Genomic DNA, 21,208 nt, shown 5'->3' with positions numbered 1-21,208 from the left:
GCATGTCAGTTCACTCAGTTGTTAAGGCGGCAAATGATACGTTGGCCTTTACTGTAAGAGAATCAAAAAGCTTTGTGTCAAAAATAATTTCTTTAGACTAATATTCCCTCATTGACTGCACTATCATGGTATCGCCACAACGATTAGCTGAGAACACTGTATCAATAGTATGTGAAGCTCTGCGCTCCAATGAAATGAGTGTCAACTGTATGGACTCTGCATGGCCTGCCAAGTTATTACTGTCAACCAGTGCAGTCGTCTTTCATCATTATTTTTACGTAGGCTTTGACTCTGCAGTATACAAAAGCAAATGCTGCAATGTTTGAAGCAATTGCTTTTTAAAAGTCCAATACTTAAATGCCAAGGCTGCCCCTTGAGAAGTTGGGTTAACCCATAGACGTGTATTCATTGAAGGATGGAAGAATAAAGAGGCAAACCAAGCGAAATCAACAAAGTTCTGAAAAGGCGAGACAGTCTATGGGAAGAGGATGTTTCCTCAGCTAAAGGAATCGAAAATATGGACGGAACGGTTAGCGTAGCAATTAGCACAATGCTATTACACGCCAGTGATTTGGGTTCGAATCCAGTGCCGCCTGTAAGTAGTTTGTATGTTCTCGCCTGCGTGGGTTTCAACCAGGCATGGGTTGTATAATTGGAGCCTGCTACTGTGCTGTATGTTTAAATTTAAATGTAATAAGTGGAAGAGGGGTGCAGTCAAGAAATGGGACTAGCTATTTCATGTTTTGTTTTCATTTCAAGTGATTCTGATTCTGTAGAATTGTGTTACAAGGGAGAACATACCAAGATGCTAAATATACTTGAGGTAGAGAAATTTCTCATAATTAAAAGCATCAATGTGTAGAGGGAGAAGCTGCAATTATTTTGTTTTCTATTTCATGGGAAATCTTTCCTCCAGCCTCATGATCCTCTAACTTCATACTGCCCCCTTCCAATATGTCCCCAACATCTACAAACAGGACTGCTCTCGTCGACCAGTGCGTCAGCCTGCTTTTGACCCCCCCAGAACTTGTGACAACTTCTTCAACTATTCTTTCTCCCCTTCCAAGTCCCTTCCCAATTTCATTATTGATATGTCTCTGATGCCCTCTGCCACTTTGAATGGCTTATCACCTCAAATATACAATCTTTCTACATCTCAATACAACACTAGAATGGTCACGGTCCTTTTCTTTCCTTCATTCTTGGACTGAACACCAACCAGAATCTGTCTTTTACCACTTAATTAGTCATTTGAACTCATCTATTAACTGAACAACTTTCTCCAAATCAGAGATATAGTCATAAGAACTTACGTGGGCCTAATCCATATGTCATTTTGTGATATATATGAAAGTACATTTTTTTTCAGGTCACCTCCCTCAAATTTTCTTCCAGCATATTGACCTTATGAGACTGCTTCGTTTCTCACACAGAATTCAAAAATTTCATTACTTTGCTGTTAATTCCTACCCTTATTTCACTTTCACATGATCCATATATGACACTTCACCTTTCTTTCTCAACTACTTTATAACCTTCTTCAAAGGGATAGGTAACCAACCAATACATATTACATGCCAAGAGACTTCTACTGCTATTTTGTCTACATCTTTTACCACACTTCCTTTTATGTCTCCAGTCCATTCTCCCAATTTCTCTTGCTCTGCTGGTTACCACAGTTCCTAAACCATCCTTGGTGTCTTCCTTTTTCCTGAACTGTGGTTTTTCCCTCCACCATAGTTGACAGAAATCTCAGCTATATCTCCCTAATTGTCTCCACTTCTGTTCTCAATCTCTCTCCTCCTTTGTCCTCACTTTCCACTCCAACAGCTCTTGCATTCACTCATGTGCAGTTTACACACCCTTCAATGAGTTGGCACCAGTAAACACACCTTCGTCTTCATATCACTGATTCAATCTTCACAACGACTGCCCCTTTCATGCTTACTTTTCTCTGTATCTGCCAAGATTTACAATAATTGTCCTTTTTACCTCTTGCCTTTCTACCATTAAGGGACCCAAACATGTCCTCCATGTAAAGCAGCATTTCACTTTCAACTAATCCAATGCACTAGACTTGGTCCTCACTGCAAAACAAAATACAGATCGGAGGACTGCCTGCGTAACACCACTATTCATTCAGCATGGCTGATAACGAGCATCCACGCACTTGTCACACTAATTCCCCATGTTACAGGCCTGCTGTGATTCAATAATATCTCCTTTGATATTAACTCATTTTGCTCTCCCAGCACATGCTGCCTGTTTTGCTGGGTAGTTCCAACTCATCTTTCGTTTCACATTTCCAGTACCTACTGTACCCTGCACTTCCCAGTATGAACAGACTTTCTTTTGTTTCCCACCCTCCCCCTCCTAATTGCCCTGGTTCTCCTTTTAAAAGATAGCATCAATAGCATATGTACCAGCTGGATGATATTTGTCTCCATCTTACGACATGAATTTGTTGCCCCAAACCCAACCAATCCCAACTACATCCTAGTCATTGCATGGCAACTCTAAAACATTCTTGTTTTCTCACCTTTCATTTGTGACAAAGGGGAAAAGACCCAAAACTCTATTTCTTTCTCCACCTATGCTGCCTTTTTTTTCCCCTCGAAAATTTATTAATTAATTTTAACATATGAAGAAAGTAAGTAATTCACGTACAGAAAAAATACAATAAAGTATAAAGTAACATAGTTAATAAAATACCAATCTCGGCATCTCCCCCTAACAACTAAAAACTAAGACTAAAAAAAACTATTTTTAACCCCTAAACCCCCCCCACCCCCACGATAAAGAGTGAAGAATTAATACTATTAGTATAATAAAAAAAAATAAAAAATATATCTTTAAAAAAAAGATCGATATATATATAAAAAACAAAAAAATTAATTAAGTATTAATTATTAATCCAAAAAAATTTTATTATATAATATATATGAAAAAACAAAAACAAAAAGAACTTAAACGAAAAAAAACCAACTAATAAAAAAAACTAAAAAAAAACATAAATAGAAAAAATATATGATAAAAAGTTTTTTTAAAGAAAAAATGATTAATTCAAACTTATTTAAATTGTATATAATCAATAAATGGGGTCCACTTTAACTCATAAAAAGACATCTTATCTTGTATAGAAAAAGATATTCTTTCCATAACCAAACAAAACTTCATCTCTGAATACCACCTATCTAAAGACAATACATTTCTATTCTTCCAAGTAATCGCTATACATTTCTTGGCCACTGCCAGCGCTAAGTAAATAAAAGAGATCTGGTAATTATCTAATTCTAAATCAATCAACGGTTGCATATTCCCGAATAAAAATATATCAGGGTCTAATACAATATGAAGATTATATAGATTATTAAATACAGATTGAATACCTTTCCAAAATTGTTGTAACCGATCACACAACCAAACAGCATGTAAAAAAGTACCAGAAACCTGATCACAACGAAAACAAAGATCTGACTTACTAAAACCAAATTTTTTTAATTTTTTGGGTGTTAAATATAATTGATGTATAAAACTATAATTAATCATCGCTCTACCTATGCTGCCTGATCTGCTGAACATTTTCAGCACCAGCAGTTTTTCGATTTCTTGGCTAGGATATGATATGTTCCCTTTTGGAACTATACCTCAGTGTATCTTCAACACAATGAGAGAATTTTTCAGTGATTGAACTCAACAGTAATTTAATTTAATTAAGTAACTTGAACTTTCAATGAAACCAAAGAAAAAAAACTTACCGTCCCAGGAAACACTGCCAAAGAGGGCGATTTTGTGTTGCAAGCTCCGAATCCTTTGCACCAAATAGTTTTGCCAGGAGTCGAACAACAGCCAGTCGCTCTTCTCCATCATTGCTCTGAGAAAACAAACCTAATTTACGACACAAAAACTAACAATTCCTGGAGGACAAAAGCAACTTGGAACCAAAATGTCCTACAATTAATTATCTTGTCTGTGACACTAATAAACCAGGACCAGAAGCAAAATAATTAAAAAAAACAAATTCCAGCTCCAACTGATTATTTTAACTATCATACTGGTCCTTGTTGTTTTTAATCTAAGAATAGAATACAAGAGCAGTGATGTAATGCTGAGGCTTAATAAGGTACTGGGGAGATCACACTTGGTGTATTGTGGGCAGTTTAGGCTCCTCATTTAAGAAAGGATGTACTGACATTAGAGTGGGACCAGAGGAGGTTCACAAGGATGATTCCGGGAATGAGAGAATCTTCATACGAGCAAAGTTTAATGGCTCTTGCCCTGTACTTGTTGGAAATTAGAAGAATTGGGGGAGGGGGGGGGGGGGGGAAGGAATCTCAATTAAACATTTTGAGCATTGAAAGGCATGGTCACAGTTCACAAAAGTTACCTAGTCAGCAGCATTCTCATTTATCCAGCAATTTACTTCCCTAAAAGTTTATTCAATTCCTTGGTGAACAAATTTCATGTCGTGGTTAATGCTCTACAAATAAAGTTTATCAAAACAATCTGTTACTCTTAAATGCGATTTTCCCCTCATCACTAATCTGCCATTCAATAAGATTGTGCTTTTTAACTTGCCTTCACTTTACTTCACCAAACCCCAGTTCCCAATCTAAAGTGATTGACAAAAGTGTCCTCAGATTACAATCCTTCTGTCAAATTACTCTCTTTTTTTTAACTGCCTGGGCTTATCAAGTCACTTCACTTCCATTCTCTGGAGAAGAAACCCAGACTCTCCAGCAATGTCACACAATTTTAGTTGCTCAATCCTAGCAGTACTTGACTAAATATTTTCTGCATTCTCGATAGAGTTTTCACATTCTTCTCAATTTGTGTGGCCCAGGACTGGACACAATTTGCAGGATGAGACCCAACAGTACTTTATCGACATTCAACATAATTTTTGTACATTGTTCACTCATAAAATCTAGGATCTGCAGTTCTTTTTGTGTCATTCACAAACTTTCTAAGGGTCACTAAAATAAAATTAAAAGATAAACGTATCAAATTTATAATAGTAAACATTCCAAATTATTTCAAGATTGACCCTTTTTCATACAAGTTGCTCTGACCTGAAATGCAAAGAGTCAGGCAGATTTCACAGTGCAACTGTTAGAAAGGGGCAGGAAGTTGTGCTCCAGAAGGGTCCGTCCGGTATGAGCATCCAGCTGCCAGAAATTTGGTACTTTCATGTTTATACATGTGTCTGGTACCATTACACAGGATAGTGCCAGCAAATACATGTACAATTCCTTACATTTCTTTGGAAACTCTAGGGCTTTTACTAGCTGTTCATGCTCCAAAATTGCACTTTCTTGGTTAAATTTCATCCTCCTGCAACAATTTTCCTAATTTATTACCATAATCCTCACTGCTTGAACTTTCAAGTCTAATGATTCTGAAATTTATCAGGTCTACCTTATGCAAGGAATCATCAGTAAACCTGTGGTCCAGGTACCAACTCTTGGGAAACATTTATGCATATGCTTCACGAGCCCAAAAACAACTGATCACTATGAATGTTTACTGTAGCATTCCTATTCATAGTCAGCTTTACCTTCCTAATTAGGTACAAAGCAATATTTCATAATAGCATTATCATTTTAAGTATAAATGAAAAATATGGGTTACATGGATTAACAAAACAATTACATCGAGTTTTTTTTAAAAAAAAATTAAAAATCGCATACAGCCAATTAATTTTAATTAATATGTAAACCTGAGAGGAAAAGATCAAGTTCAAGATTGGTTAAAAATTATGACATCTTACAAGCTGCCAAAGTAAGATTTTTGGTAATCAAATTAATGGGATATCATCAATGGGAAATTTAGCAATTTCCATTTGGTTATTAATGCTCAATACTTGAAATTATTCAGTATTTTGAATTCATCAAATTAATAAGGGTAGAAGCCCATATTTTAGCATATAATTTTTGGCTTCTAGTTTTATTTACAGCAATGTAATTTAAAAATCTTTGTGGTCATTAAAACAATTTTTAATTCAATATTCATGATTGCTTTCTCTCTAAAATTCTGAAGCAGTCATTGACCTGAGACATTAACTGTTTTGTCGTATAAGTGCTTGTTGAACATTGCTTTTTATTTCTTCAACTCTCTAACCTATTTTTGTCCTTCCAAACAATTTGTCCAATATCAGCCATTCAATTCCTCAGAGTGAAAATCATTGTTATAATTGTTTCCAACATAACACAATTAACATCACAATTAATAGGATTTACCTTATTTCTGTATAATGGTTATCTTAGCAGTCACAAATTCTTAAGCAGAATTAAACTTACTTTCAGCTTAAACTCCAACTGTGGCATAACAGAGAGCAGTAGATGAGGATCAATGGCAAAAAGCTCCATGATGAGATCAAAAACATGTTCAGACAAATCACTGACAGAAGATTTTCCCAGAACAAGAACCTGGTTAAAGAACTGGTGGAAGAAATTCCAGGGAAAAAAAGTGATGAACACACATTAATAAGATAATTTGAAACACAATATTAAAATATAAAAAGAAAACAAGTTAAAATTCTTGTGCATTATAATAAATATACCTTTAATTGATAGGATATTGTATTACATACCTACTTTCCAATTGTTCAAATGTCATTAAAGTTGAACCTTGAAAACTATCTTTTATTGGCTTAATTCCTTTGTTAGCCAAATATCAAAAAGTTTATTATTTATTGTAAAAGGAACAAGTTGATTCTGACTGCATATCATTCTGGTATTGGAAATTTTCTTATTCCCATTTATGAATGTATTTTACTCCATATTTTAGACATGTTTTAATAAAGAAATATCTCTATTTTTCCAATAAAAAGCTTGTCATTCCACATTTATAAAATTTTCTGATTTAACTTCTATTTTATTCAGTTCTATATAAATCCAAACCAGCTTTTCTCCCTCTTGAAAAAAGAGAAATCTCAGCTGTGCTGCTCTGTAATAATTTTTAAAATTTGGTAATTGTCGTCCTCCTAATTCAAATTTCCATGTTAATTTTTCTAATACAACTCTTGGCATTATCCCCTTCCAAATAAAATTCCTTACATACTTATGTAGTTCTTGAAAATATTTTGATGATCTAAATATATGCAGCATTTGAAATAAATACTGTATTCTAGGGAATATATTCATTTTCGTACAATTAACCTTTCATTTTAATGTTATAGGTAGTTCCTTCCATTTCCGTAAATCATCATCTACTTTCTTAAGCAATGGTGTATAATTCACAATTTAAATAAATTATTTAAATTATTTATTTTAATACCTAAATATTTAATTGCACCTCCCTACCACCTAAATTGATTTATTTTTTATTAAATACTGCTCATAATCTACCTTTACTCTAGGTATTATTTCACTTTTATCACAATTTATTTTATAGCCAGATACTACATCACATTCTTTTAATCTTAAATGCAATTTAATTAATGACCTTTCCAGTTCAGTCAAATACATTATGTCATCACCTGCAAATAAACTAATCTTATGCTCTTTCTATCTACTTTAAAACCTTTAATATCATTACCTAGTCTAATTAATTCTGCCAAAGGCTCTATTGCTAAAATAAATAATGAAGGTGACAATGGACATCCTTGTCTACTTGATCTAGTAAATGAAAAGGAATCTAATATTTGCCCATTCGTCACCATATTCACTTCAGGTTTATTATATAGAGCTCTGACCCAATATATAAAAAAAGGGTGGTATTCCAAATGTATTTAAAACTTCAAATAAAAAATTCAACTCAAGTTGATCATTTTTTTTTCAGCATCTAATGTAACTACTACACTAGGTACCTCTCTTAGTTGTGCTAAATGTATTATACTCATTAACTTTGTTACATTATCTACTAATTTTCTTTTTTAACAAATCCAGTTTGATCAATATTTATTAATTTAGGTTAAACATTCACTATTTTATTTGCTAATATTTTAGATATTATTTTATAATCTTCATTTAACAATGAAATTTGTCTAATTATGGTTTCTAAGGATCTTTCCCTTTTTTCAGAATCAATGTTATTATAGCCATCTTAAATAAATCTGGTAAATCATTCATCTATCCCAACTGTTCTAATATTTCCATAAATGGAGGAATTAATAAATTTTTTAATGCTTTATAAAATTCAGGTGGAAAGCCATCTTCACCCAGAAACTTTTTTGAAAAGAACACAACACTTCTTTAACCTCCTTTTGAGTAAATGGAGTAGCTAATACTCTTTCATCTTCCATATCTAAATTTGGTAAATTTATTTGAGACAAAAATTCTATTTTATTATCATATTTTAATGATTCTGACTGATATAGACAAAATTTTTTAAAATTTTCATTTATTTCTTGTAATTTATATGTTATCCAATTTGATTCTTTCTTAGTTGCTATAATTGTGCGAGAAACTTGTTTTTAATTGCCTTGCAAGAACCTTATGTGCTCTCTAACTCGTAACATCTTTGCTTAGCTATATCTTTCTATTTTATAAGTTTGCCAATGTTATTTTTTTAATATTATTTCTTTTTCAAGTTGCTCTACTTCTCGCATTTAGTTTTTTAAAATTCCTAGATGTATAACTTATTATTTGACCTCTTAAATATGCTTTTAATGCATCCATAAAGCAAACTTATTCATTACGGATTTAGAATTAATTTTTTAAAAAAATCCATATTTGCTTTTCCATAAATTCACGAAAATCCTTTTTTAAAAACATAGAATTAAATCTCCATCTATAAATTGATTTCTATCTTCTATTGATATTGCTAAAAAATGTTATGATAAAAATCTTGCTTTAGACTTTACCTTTTTTATTTTTCCTTGCAGTTGAGCTGATATTAAAAAAATCAATTCTAGAATAAAGTCTTTTTGATTAATAATAATCCCTTGCTTTTGGGTGAATTTTCCTCCATATATCTATTAATCTCATACCTTTGATTAATTATTGTGTAACTTTGCAGCTTTACTTTTAATGTTTCTCCCAGATCTATCCAATAATGGGTCCAGGCAAAAATTGAATTCTCCTCCTAGTAATACATTTTCATTAGCATTTGCAAAATTTTTCATCATCTAAGTTTGGTTCAAAAAAGTCCAATAAACTTGAGTTTATACATCTACCTACTGGATCTGTAATAATACTTTGTATTTTAACTGGAAGGTTTTTATTAATCAAAATTGTTACTTCTCCAGCTTTGGAGTTAAATCTCTTCTTGGGCTTGGCTTCGCGGATGAAGATTTATGGAGGGGTATGTCCACATCTGCTGCAGGCTCGTTGGTGACTGACAAGTCCGATGCGGGACAGGCAGGCATGGTTGCAGCGGTTGCAAAGGAAAATTGGTTGGTTGGGTTTGGGTGTTGGGTTTTTCCTCCTTTGTCTTTTGTCAGTGAGGTGGGCTCTGCTGTCTTCTTCAAAGGAGGTTGCTGCCCGCCAAACTGTGAGGCACCAAGATGCACGGTTGGAGGCAATATCAGCCCACTGGCGGTGGTCAATGTGGCAGGCACCAAGAGATTTCTTTAGGCAGTCCTTGTACCTCTTCTTTGGTGCACCTCTGTCTCGGTGGCCAGTGGAGAGCTTGCTATAGAACACGATCTTGGGAAGGCGATGGTCCTCCATTCTGGAGACATGACCCACCCAGCACAGTTGGGTCTTCAGCAGCAGGGATTCGATGCTGTCGGACTCTGCCACCTCGAGTACTTCGATGTTGGTGATGAAGTCATTCCAATGAATGTTGAGGATGGAGCGGAGACAGCGCTGATGGAAGCGTTCTAGGAGCCGTAGGTGATGCTGGTAGAGGACCCATGATTCAGAGCTGAACAGGAACGTGGGTATGACAACGGCTCTGTACATGCTGATCTTTGTGTGTTTCTTCAGGTGGTTGTTTTTCCAGACTCTTTTGTGTAGTCTTCCAAAGGCGCTATTTGCCTTGGCGAGTCTGTTGTCTCTTTGTCGATCCTTGCATCAGATGAAATGGTGTAGCCGAGGTAGGTAAATTGGTTGACCGTTTTGAGTTCTGTGAGCCCGATGGAGATATGGGGGGAGGGGGGGCTTTTGGTCATAGTGGGGAGCTGGCTGATGGAGCACCTTTTTTCTTTAGGCTGACTTCCAGGCCAAACATTTTGGCAGTTTCCGCAAAACAGGACATCATGCGCTGGAGAGCTGGCTCTGAATGGGCAACTATAGCGGCATCGTCTGCAAAGAGTAGTTCATGGACAAGTTGCTCTTGTGTCTTGGTGTGAGCTTGCAGGCGCCTCAGGTTGAAGAGACTGCCATCCGTGCAGTACCGGATGTAAACAGCGTCTTCATTGTTGAGGTCTTTCATGGCTTGTTTCAGCATCATGCTGAAGATAGTAAAGAGGGTTGGTGCGAGGGCGCAGCCTTGCTTCACGCCGTTGTGAATGGAAAAGGGTTCGGAGAGCTCATTGCTGTATCTGACCCGACCTAGTTGGTTTTCGTGCAGTTGGACAACCATGTTGAGGAACTTGGGGGGGCATCCGAGGCATTCTAGTATTTGCCAAAGCCCTTTCCTGCTCACGGTGTCAAAGGCTTTGGTGAGGTCAACAAAGGTGATGAAGAGTCCTTTGTTTTGTTCTCTGCAGTTTTCTTGGAGCTGTCTGAGGGCAATGACCATGTCAGTGGTTCCTCTGTTTGCGCGAAAGCCACACTGTGATTCTGGGAGGACATTTTCGGCGACACTAGGTATTAGTCTATTAAGGAGAATCCTAGCGAAGATTTTGCCTGCAATGGAGAGCAGCGTGATTCCCCTGTAGTATTTTTTTCCTTTTAATTTGATTTTTAATCCCATTAACATTAATACTTACAAAATTTTCCACCACCCATTGATTATTATAATAAAACAACCTCTCACCCATATCTCATCACTTCCAACTCCTAATTTTATTACTACAGAGAAACAACATTACTCCTCTCCACGTTACGGGCAGGGGCCTATGCCACAAATGCACATGTGAATTAGCAATTTCAAATCCTCCTCCCAGCTCATTTACTTCATTTCATTTACTTAAACATAAACTGATCACTCTTTATCTATTAAAAATATTACTGTTAAGAATGTCTTTCAGATAGTGCTTTGCTGCTCAGCTCTCATCTCTTCTTCATGATAAATATCTGGCAAAGAGTCAGCATACTGTTTAGCCTTCTTTGGTTCAACAAAATATTTGTTTTGACTTCCTGGAACAAAAAGCTTCAGAGTGGCTGGATATCTTAAAACGCATAATCTTTTTCCCCACAGTACATTTTTACTTCGATTAAATTTCTTTCTTTTCTTCAACAATTCAAAACTTATATCTGGAAAGAAAAATATCTTATTTCCATTATATTCTAAAGGTCCTTGTCTTTCCTATCCTTGTTTAGCTGCTAGTTGCAAAATATTCTCTATTATTTGATAACAAAGGAATTTAACTAGTATTGGTCATGGCTTTTATTTGGTTGTGGTCGAGGTCTTAAAGAATTTCAGGGAGATATTGAAATAAAGAAAATCGAGCTTTAACTCCAAAATTTTGTGGGATCTATAATTGCAAAAATTGTCTGATATTATCTCCTTCATCCTCTTTTATGAGTCCCAAAATTTTTATATTTCTTCTACTAAAATTTTCAATGGCATACAATTTTTGAGCCATATGATCATGAGCAGTAGTAAAATTAGTTTGAATATTCTGCATCTTTGATTCACTGTCAAATTCTGCTTCAACTCTTTCTTCCATCTCTTCTACTACTTCTACATGCTTAAATCTAATATCTGTTTTTTTTCCATTAAGACTCCAATATACTTAATATGCTTAAGTTCCTTTATCATTAACATCATTTGGTTATTTCAATTCTGTACATTCAAAGACTTAGCAGGTTTACCTTTCCTAGTTTTCAGCTTATCTGCTGGCTTTTTCAAATTCTTCCTCTTCTTTTTCTTCTGACTGTACACCCTCCTCAATCACTAAAATTGGATTCCTCTTGTTGAAGTAGTCTACATCTGCTTTCTTCTTCAATGTTCCCATTTTATTCTACCGACGGGTCACTGCCTTGTGAACAGCTCCCAGATCCATCTTCAAAGTAGGTCCCCCCTTTCCTCGTTGTAGTTTCTGTTGGTTTTTTTTGAGCAAGCAGCAGCTTTTTTCTTTCTTTGGAGACATCTCTAGGCTGTTCTCTGTTACTTTAAATATTATTATTTCTTCTTGTCCTTCTATTTCTTTTTTTTTAAAAACACTTTTTAAAAACTTTTTCTCCAACCTGAGGCTACAAAATCATGTAACACACCCCAGGACTTATCAATCTTGATGTTTTTAAGATCCAACACTTATTTTCCTTAATCTCCACGTTCTATTCCAACCTCACCACCCTGATTTTGTGAATACTGAATCAAAGTATTTATTTAGGACCTCCCCAACCTCCTCCATCTCCAGGTATATTGCCTCCTTTATCCTTGACTTGATAGGTCATGTCATAAAACAGCTAAGGAATCAATAATATGACACAGTTGTCATACAGAAACTGTCAATTTAATTGTGAAAGGAAGCCACGTGGTGATGAACAGAACTAAATAATCATCAACCTGAAAAGATATTATCAGCCACACAGTACATGATAAAACACACTTTCTTGCATCCAAGAGAAAACTAGCTGTTCCACATAATATTGATACAGGATCCTGGTTTTAACTGCCAGAATAAACATGCTGAAAGCAAGGCACTTTCCAAATTCCTGTAGGGGCAACAAACAGATTCAACGTTTTACAACAGGAGGTAATGGCAGTGTAGTTTAATTTCCAGTTTATAGCTCCATCATGTGAAATGACAGAACCATTGAGCCATGTACAACAAATTAATGACAACTTCAGCATGCTTAAATGGGATATCTTGACACATATTGAGCTAAGATGGAGATAAAAATTTCCCAAAAACCCCAATATGTCACAAAGCCTCTTTCATTTCTCTATTCGCATCAAATCGAAAAATCAACTTCAACACAGATAAAAAGCCTGTAGTAGCAGCAGCATCACTTGTATTTTAGAATGATGAACTTAAGTTGAGAGGCCTAAAGAAATGCAAAAGTGAATTGTTCCATACACCACACCTCTGAGAGATTGATTGAGAATTATTGTGAGCAAGCAGATATCCAAGAGAAAAAGTTTCATTAATGTTTCTAACTTTAATAATTGCAAATCAACTGAATGTAATACAACTCCAATTATCCAAAATGGCTGGGGCCGGGCCTATAATCAGATAAATGTTTTTTTATCTCTCAAAAAACTGGTTAAAACTGCCCAGTAGCATCATCAAATCACTTGTATCAATGTTTAAACATCAATAACAAGAAGGCTTTTTAAGCATTAATATATTTAATTCTCACCAAAAAAAATGTTAGCCACAGCACTGCCACAAATTTCCGAGACCTCCCAACTACCAGTGCCGATCCCCAACACATCACACATCACCATCATTGCCGCTGAACCCTGGGGAGGCTTCCCGGATGGGTGTCTCCCTGGTCACCAGAGCTCCCGACGCCCGACTCAGAATCCTCCCCCACACCCGGTGTGCATGTGTGGTAGTAGGCTGAGGGGAGGGCTTGGAGTCAGCATTGGGAGCTCCGTTGAGTCAATGAGGGAGGGAAGGAGAGGGAACGCCACTGAGCCTGAGATCCTAGTCCTGCCTGGGAGACCACTCTCGTTTTTTTAATTAATTTTTAAATTTTTCACACTATGAACCATACTGACCAAAATACACACAAACATTTCCCTCTTGAATATACAGTGTCATTTTCTCCCCTTTCCCCCACTCCCTCCCCACCCACTCAACGTTCAACATATATGATGCATTAAACCCATTAAACAATGTCATCACACAATGAAAATAAACAAGAAAATTGTGTCATCTACTTTTACATACTGGGTCAGTTCATTTCATCTTCTTCTCCTTCTGTCATTTTAGGTGGTGGAGGTCCGCGGTAGGACTTCTCTGTTGTGTTCCATGTACGGTTCCCAAATTTGTTCGAATACTGTGATATTATTTCTTAAATTATATGTTATTTTTTCCAATTGAATACATTTATTCATTTCTATGTATCATTGCTGTATTCTCAGGCTATCTTCTGATTTCCAGGTTGACACAATACATTTTTTTGCTACAGCTAAGGCTATCATAATAAATCTTTTTTGTGCTCCATCCAAATTGAGTCCAAGTTCTTTACTTCTTATATTACTTAGAAGAAAGATCTCTGGATTTTTTGGTATGTTGCTTTTTGTGATTTTATTTAATACCCGATTTAGATCTTCCCAAAACTTTTCCACTTTCTCACATGCCCAAAATGCATGTACTGTTGTTCCCGTTTCTTTCTTACAGCAAAAACATCTATCTGATACTGTTGGATCTCATTTATTTAACTTTTGGGGCGTGGTGTATAGCCTGTGTAACCAATTATATTGTATCATTCGTAACTTCGTGTTTATTGTATTTCTCATCGTTCCGGAGCATAGCTTTTTCCATGTTTCATTCTTTATCTTTATGTTTAGATCTTGTTCCCACTTTTGTTTGGGTTTACAGCTTGTTTCCTCATTCTCTTTCTCTTGCAGTTTGATGCACATGTTTGTTATAAATCTTTTAATTATCATTGTGTCTGTAATTACATATTCAAAATTGCTTCCTTCTGGTAACGTCAGCCTGCTTCCCAATTTGTCCTTCAAGTAGGTTTTCAGTTGGTGGTATGCAAACATTGTACCGTGAGTTATAGAGACCACTCTCCTTGATGATGCCAGGACAAGGGATTCTTCTGACTGCTTGCAGCTGGGAGATAGTGGCACACAGTTTGAGAGGGAGAGTTGGAGAGAAAAATCAATAGGGGAAGGTAAAGAAAAAAATGGAAAAAGAGAGAGAGGAGGGAGCAACCTGAAATGAGGAAAATCATTTCTAATTTCACGAGTGAATTTTTTTTCAACCTGTGAGATTAGTTAGGCTCTGAAAAAAAATTGGATTATTGAAAATTTCTGATTTGTTTTGGATATCCTCATTTATCTGAAATTTTTATAAAAAATTTTGATAAATGACGATTTTGGAGAATCAGATTTCAGATAATTGGAGTTGTACTGTAGTTTTCTTTAAGCATGTTCAGTCAGAAATGCAGAGTATATAATGCTATTTGAACTCACGAGGTGTTACTACTGTAAACACATCATACACAATCAAGCTAGAGAAACTCTGCAGGTCACTCAGCATCTATAGGAAGTAAAAAGTAAGCAACAATTTGGATCTGAGCCTTCATAAAGGAATTAGAAAAAACAGGCAGATGTCTGAATAAAAAAGGATGGGGAAAGGGAACGAGGAGATGGAGGAAAGGGGGAGGAGCACTGGCCAACAGGTAAGAAGCCTCAGGTGAATAAAAGTGGGAGAATTGAAGAGAAATGCTGAGAAACCAATATGCACATTTGTCCAACATCTTACCTGTTAGCCTATGCTTCTTTTCCCACCCTCATCCCGTCTCCCCATACCTTTTAATTACGCAACTGTCTGTTTTTTTACTTCAACCTTTGAGAAGGATGCATGCCAAAAACATTGGGTATCCTTTACTTCCCATAGATGCTGCAAGACCTGCTCAGTGTCTCAACACATTTTGGTTTTGTATTCTACCCCAGCATCTCCAAACTTTAACTGTAAAATCTCAGTATTTCATATGATAGTAAGAATCCCGTAATGGATATATTAAATCTTGGTTAAAACCCTCAAATTGCATACAAGAATTATTAATTTGATACACATCCAACCTTGAAAAACTTAGTTATAGCACAATTGTTTAGTGGATTCTATTCTAGCACCCCTCCTCCCCACACAAAATGTAATCAGTCAATGCTCTCAAATTATACACCACCCTGAAGTATTGCTGTTCTTTTACCATTACTCAGTCAAAACCCAAGATGTTTCAACTAAATTTCATTTTGAAGTGCCAAGAATGTAATATGTACAATGCTTAAACAAAACAGCCTATTATTGTCACAAAGCAATCAGGAATAAGAAATAAATTAAACTTCCCAAGAAGAAATTTTAAAATACCATAGCTTTTCCATTTCAAATGAAGGACAAGATAGGAGCATATATGGATATTTGAGGATTAACAGCCCAAAATGTGGTAGTTGCATAACATGAAGACAAAAATGTAAATGGTAATGTATTTAGAAATATCAAAAATGGACATGAAATTCTGATCATATCCAAAAATAATGAAAGTTTTTAAACAATGATAGGACAACTTAGCAGAATGGCCTTGTTGAAAGCTTCTGTGATTGGGAATAAGGGTAAATTTTATAAACAAATTTGAGAATTTAGATCATGTTCCAGAATTTAAAAAGGGCCAACAAGATAGCACGATGGAAGACAGATGAACAGTTGTATACCTATGGGGTAAAAAAAAATCAATCTAAAGTACAAATATGACATATTTATAAAAATATGGCAACCATATTTGGACTATATAGGGGCCCAGATATAATTTTAAAAAGTGCTACTATTATAAAAACAAATAACCTCCCCAATGAAAATTTTCTCTTTTTAAAAACCAAACTGTAATCCCTAATGGTGTACGGATTTAAAATTGAAGGGGTTGATGTGTTTTGTTTTGTTAAAAAAAGTTTTTTTTATTTATAAATATATATTTATACATAATAAAAAATGCATAGTTAATTTGGAAATTTTTTATTTATGAAAAAAAAACTAAAAGATTAAAAAAGTGCCAAGAATAGATTAACATGAATGCTCTTTAAGCATTAAATTTTTTTCAAAAGTCAAAAAATGTCTAAAAGAACTAAAAATTGAACTGCCAGCAGAATAGAAATGTACCTGACATTAGGACAAAAACTAGTCTTACGAAACTGTAGAAAAATGGACTTCAAAGCATATTCAAAAAAAATAATGGCAGGAGCAACAGGATAGCATGAATGACAGTAGTCTGTCCTTTTGGATGGCCAATATAAATTGAAGAACACTGCACCACAAAGATTAGCTTTTTCTGACAGAATTAAGGATCCTATCATTAGGGCAGGAGATGTTTGGGGTAAAAAAGAAACAATGTTATTTATACTCATTTTCTGTAAAAGGAAAAAGATATGAACAACTGCAATATTATTTCTTATAATTATGTTGAGTCTTTTCAATTGTCAGGTTAAGGGGTATAGCACCAAATAAATTTGGTTCAGATTAAAATGTTACCAAGATGCAGAAGTCTTTCTTTTAGATTTAAAAAAAAGTTGACATTGCCAAATATCCAAACCAACTGTACCTGTTTTGACAGATGGAGAGTTACAAAAACCCTCCAAATACTTAAAACTCTTATGTTACTATCACAGACTGAAGGATCAGAAAAATAAAAGCAGCAACTAACCAGGGAAAGCAAAAAAATTCTTAAAAACCGTCCCAGTTGGCTGATTTATCATTCCAAACATGCTGGGACTGGTTTACAGAGCACAATGAATCCCAGGGTATTCTGAAAGAGGTAGATATTTGAGACATGGATATTATAAGTGCCAGAATCAAAACTGAACACTTCGACGCATCATAGGCTTGAGCTTGTGGGATGAAGATGAATTTTTATTTTCTTGGAATATGATTATCAAAGTACTTACACTGGCAATACATGGTTCAATTGTTTGAACAGTTCTCTTCAGGAGTACTTTAGCTAAATCATAAGCTTGCTTGTTCACGTTCTGAAATAAAAAAAAATAAGTGCCTTTATGTACATGTTTATAATGGTGGACACTGTATCTCAAAATGTGTAATCTAAAAATGCACATCTCCTATTAATTATGCTAAGATGAAGCAATTTTGGAAGGAAATGCAAAGCAAATATCACTATTTACATCTTCATTGTCATTTTTCGCGATTATACCCAAAGGGCAAGTGCACCAATCAATGAAACTCATGGCTCGTCAGCAACTGCCACAGATACCAAGGTAGAATACAAATTTAATCTTTGCCTTCATTCAGATAACTGTTTTACACAAACTTGAACAGGTTGTTCAGATTTTTCAATTCTGGTTGGCATTTTTAAACACCAAAAATAAACAGTCTGTTGAAGGAGCAGACCGTGTTTTACTTTAAAAACAGGGGTCTGTGCCCCAGATGGCAGCACCTATACTCTGCAGTGGCCATGAGGGGTTACAGACTCTGGAGGAACAGAGAACTGATGCAGGACACCAAAAATGGGCAAACTCTCCACACTGAGAAGGAGAAGCAGAGGACATGTCCCAACAGGACAGTGACCACGGCAGCAGACTAGCGAAAGCTCAGCAGCTGAGGGACCCACACAGGCAACTTTCAGTCAAGGAACCAGCAGGGGCTGGGGGCTGCTGGGAACAAAGCATATGAGTTAAGACTTGAGGGTGCCAAGGCCAAGAAGGGCTCCAAAAGGAACCCGAGTGCTGAAGGTTTCCTGATTGTGTCAGAGGTTTGGTCTTGGGAGCTCAGTTTCCATTGGATCAAACAGGAGTCTGTGGGGCTGCAGGTGAATCCACACTCTGGCTCTGAAGGGACTCCCTTTTGCTTCTTTTTCTCTTATTGCAAGGGGCACCTGGCAACACAGATGGCGACTCTGTCTGACTAATTGCAAGCAGAATGCAATTTTGTGTAATATTACATGTCCTGTACTATTACATGACAATAAAGGAATCTTGAATCTTAAAGTGAAAACATAACTAGCCTCAACAAGTTAAAATTTGAATTCCAGATTGTCATCACATATTCAAAAAAATGCAGAATTTAGAATTGTTGGACTCTTCCAACAGACCAAAAGATTAGCAGCATACAACACAGGGAAAAAAAGGCAGACCTTAGGGTCTCTCCCTCAAAAAGTTGTCTCAATTATATAATTTTTTTTATGCCATCCATGTAATTTACACAAATAGGCAGATTGCTCATTAAAAAAAAAGCATAATTCTTAATCATCCTTTTTAAAAAAAAATTGGAAATTAATTCGGTCCAGTTTATTTCCTCATAGTTCTTCACACAGATGCAGGTCCATCAGCCTGTCAAGTCCACATCGACCGTTAAGCATCCATCAATACTAATCTTAACTTAAATCAGTTTCTCGCTATGGGCAAGTTGCATGGTCAATTGAACTAGCAATTTTTTGGGATGTGGTAATCTGGGCCACTGAAGCTGCAAGGCAGCTGTTCAACCAGCTGTACCACGATACCATTCTATCTCCTTTCTCGGCTCTACCAGGTCTCCTGATCAAAAACACATCAAACTAACTGACTTATTGTAGGTTAAAATAAAATACAAATAGAAAAATATTCCAATATGACAATGGTATTATTTGAAAACAATTTACTTTAACAAACAAATCTGAAAAAAAAATTCAATTTTCCTTCAAGGGGGAGTCGCAAATGATTTCTTCAAAACCCCATTCTCCTCCCAATCACTTCACCATCATGTGGCTGAATAAACAATGTTTATTCTTAAAAATCTATTTTAAAAGCAAACAAATGCAAGTTTTCCAAATTGAGAATTGTTTGAAGTTCGATGGGACTGGGGTATATGTGTATGGATTAATAAAAGTACTCCAAGCAATTAGGAATGAAAATTATTTGTTGGTCTTAATTACAAAGGACATGAGTACATTTAAAATCTTATTATCCTCCTTTGACTGCATGTGGAATATTGAACAAAGGTATTATCATCAACCAAAAGAAGGACATACTTGGAATTTTGAGAAATGAAAAACAATCTCATTGAAGCATACAAAATTCAGAGATCATCTCAGAAAAGATAAGGATTCTTAGACTTGTGTCTAGACCTGGAAGTCACTATCAGAATAAGAGTTGACCACTCAGGTTGAAGATGAGAATGAACTTCTTTATTGTGAAGGTCATAAATCTTTGGAATTCTTCACCCAAGAGGGCAGCTGAGTATATTCAAGGTAAAGATAAACAGATTTTTGAATATTAAGACAATCAAGAGATGCAGTGTTCGTACAGGTAGTAAAAGACGACCCAAGCTCTCACTAAATTGCAGAGCAAGTGCAAGGGTCTCGTGCTTAAACTTTTTATACATTAATAATCTTAAACTCAATGAAAAGCCAAAGAAAACTCACCAAGGACTTCCCTAATCTATAGAAGGTATGGAAAATGGTGATCATCAGAATATGTTTCAGGTAACACCATCAGAAAACAGAAGAGAGAGGAAATAGCTGTTTTGAACAATACTCAGTAACTTAATTTGTTGGAATATTTTGGATCACCTTAAAAATATTATGGTCAAGAAACAAACCTTGTGTGCAGGAATAAGGTTGATAAGAATGGAGTCCAGTAGGTCCTGAGTTACTCCATCTCCTTCCATGATGATAGAACTCATCAAATCCAACATATGCATCTGAACCTTCTGATTGTGGCTGTTGCTGAGATAGGAGTATGTTAAAATGGTTAGTTCAATTGAATCTGCCTCCACTACAGAATCATAGATTGGAAGATCATTTGACCCACTGAGTTGATAATAGCTCTTCATAAGAGCAATCCAGTTCATCCCATTCATAGCTCCTTAAAACGGACTCTTTAGTATTTACAATAAAACCTCAGATTACAGAGCCACCATTCATTCTTCAAAGGGTAGAGTACTTCACGATAGCAGAATCTTTTTTCATTGATACTCCAGAGAGTGTTATTTGAAACAAAAATGTTCAAATTATTCTCAAACAATTTCTTTTTGTTGAATTCAATTTTATCATCCTTGTTACCTGATAGGAACAGGATGGATTGCTGTTTCAGCAGTGGGAGAAAAAATATTCAACAAGCTTTCCTAATACTGAAACTTAAATGCTGCATATTCTTGGTTAGAAAATAACTGACTACATAAATCTCTCATCAAGTCTTTAGCTGCACTGCTGTTAGCAACCAGAATGTTTTAGACACAATTTTTATGCAATCATTATCAACTCACAACATTGATCTGGAGAAACTATTCTATTTTTAGTGAATAAAGGTGATGGTGTTATTCATGTGCTCTGAAATGAACAGCTATACAATTAACTGAAGTCCAGTTACTTGTTCCCACCATCTCCAATTCATTGGCTTACAATGACAATTGACATGAAAGCAAAGCAGGATAAGTATATGAATGCAATAAACTGTCATTCAGCAAGATATTAAGAATATATTTTTTTTTTTAAAACTTGTTTTTCAGAACCAAAAAACCCGAAATGAACAACAAAAAACAGTATAT

General features: G+C 35.5%; 1 protein-coding gene across 7 annotated transcripts in view; it reads right to left on the bottom strand.

Annotated features, from left to right (window-relative positions):
• Positions 1-21,208, bottom strand: part of pds5a (PDS5 cohesin associated factor A) — a 222,185-nt gene that overhangs the window by 135,184 nt on the left and 65,793 nt on the right. For all 7 annotated transcript variants that reach the window (XM_069924889.1, XM_069924887.1, XM_069924892.1 and 4 more), the window contains exons 6-9: positions 20,261-20,387; positions 17,617-17,697; positions 6,300-6,440; positions 3,759-3,874 (exon numbers count right to left, since the gene is read on the bottom strand). In XM_069924889.1, the coding sequence (XP_069780990.1) occupies positions 3,759-3,874; positions 6,300-6,440; positions 17,617-17,697; positions 20,261-20,387 (465 nt within the window). The remainder of the gene's footprint in view (positions 1-3,758; positions 3,875-6,299; positions 6,441-17,616; positions 17,698-20,260; positions 20,388-21,208) is intronic.

This window comes from Narcine bancroftii, chromosome 3, assembly GCF_036971445.1.
Source record: "Narcine bancroftii isolate sNarBan1 chromosome 3, sNarBan1.hap1, whole genome shotgun sequence".
NCBI classification, from domain to species: Eukaryota; Metazoa; Chordata; class Chondrichthyes; order Torpediniformes; family Narcinidae; genus Narcine; species Narcine bancroftii.
This window is presented reverse-complemented; position numbering and strand designations above follow the sequence as displayed.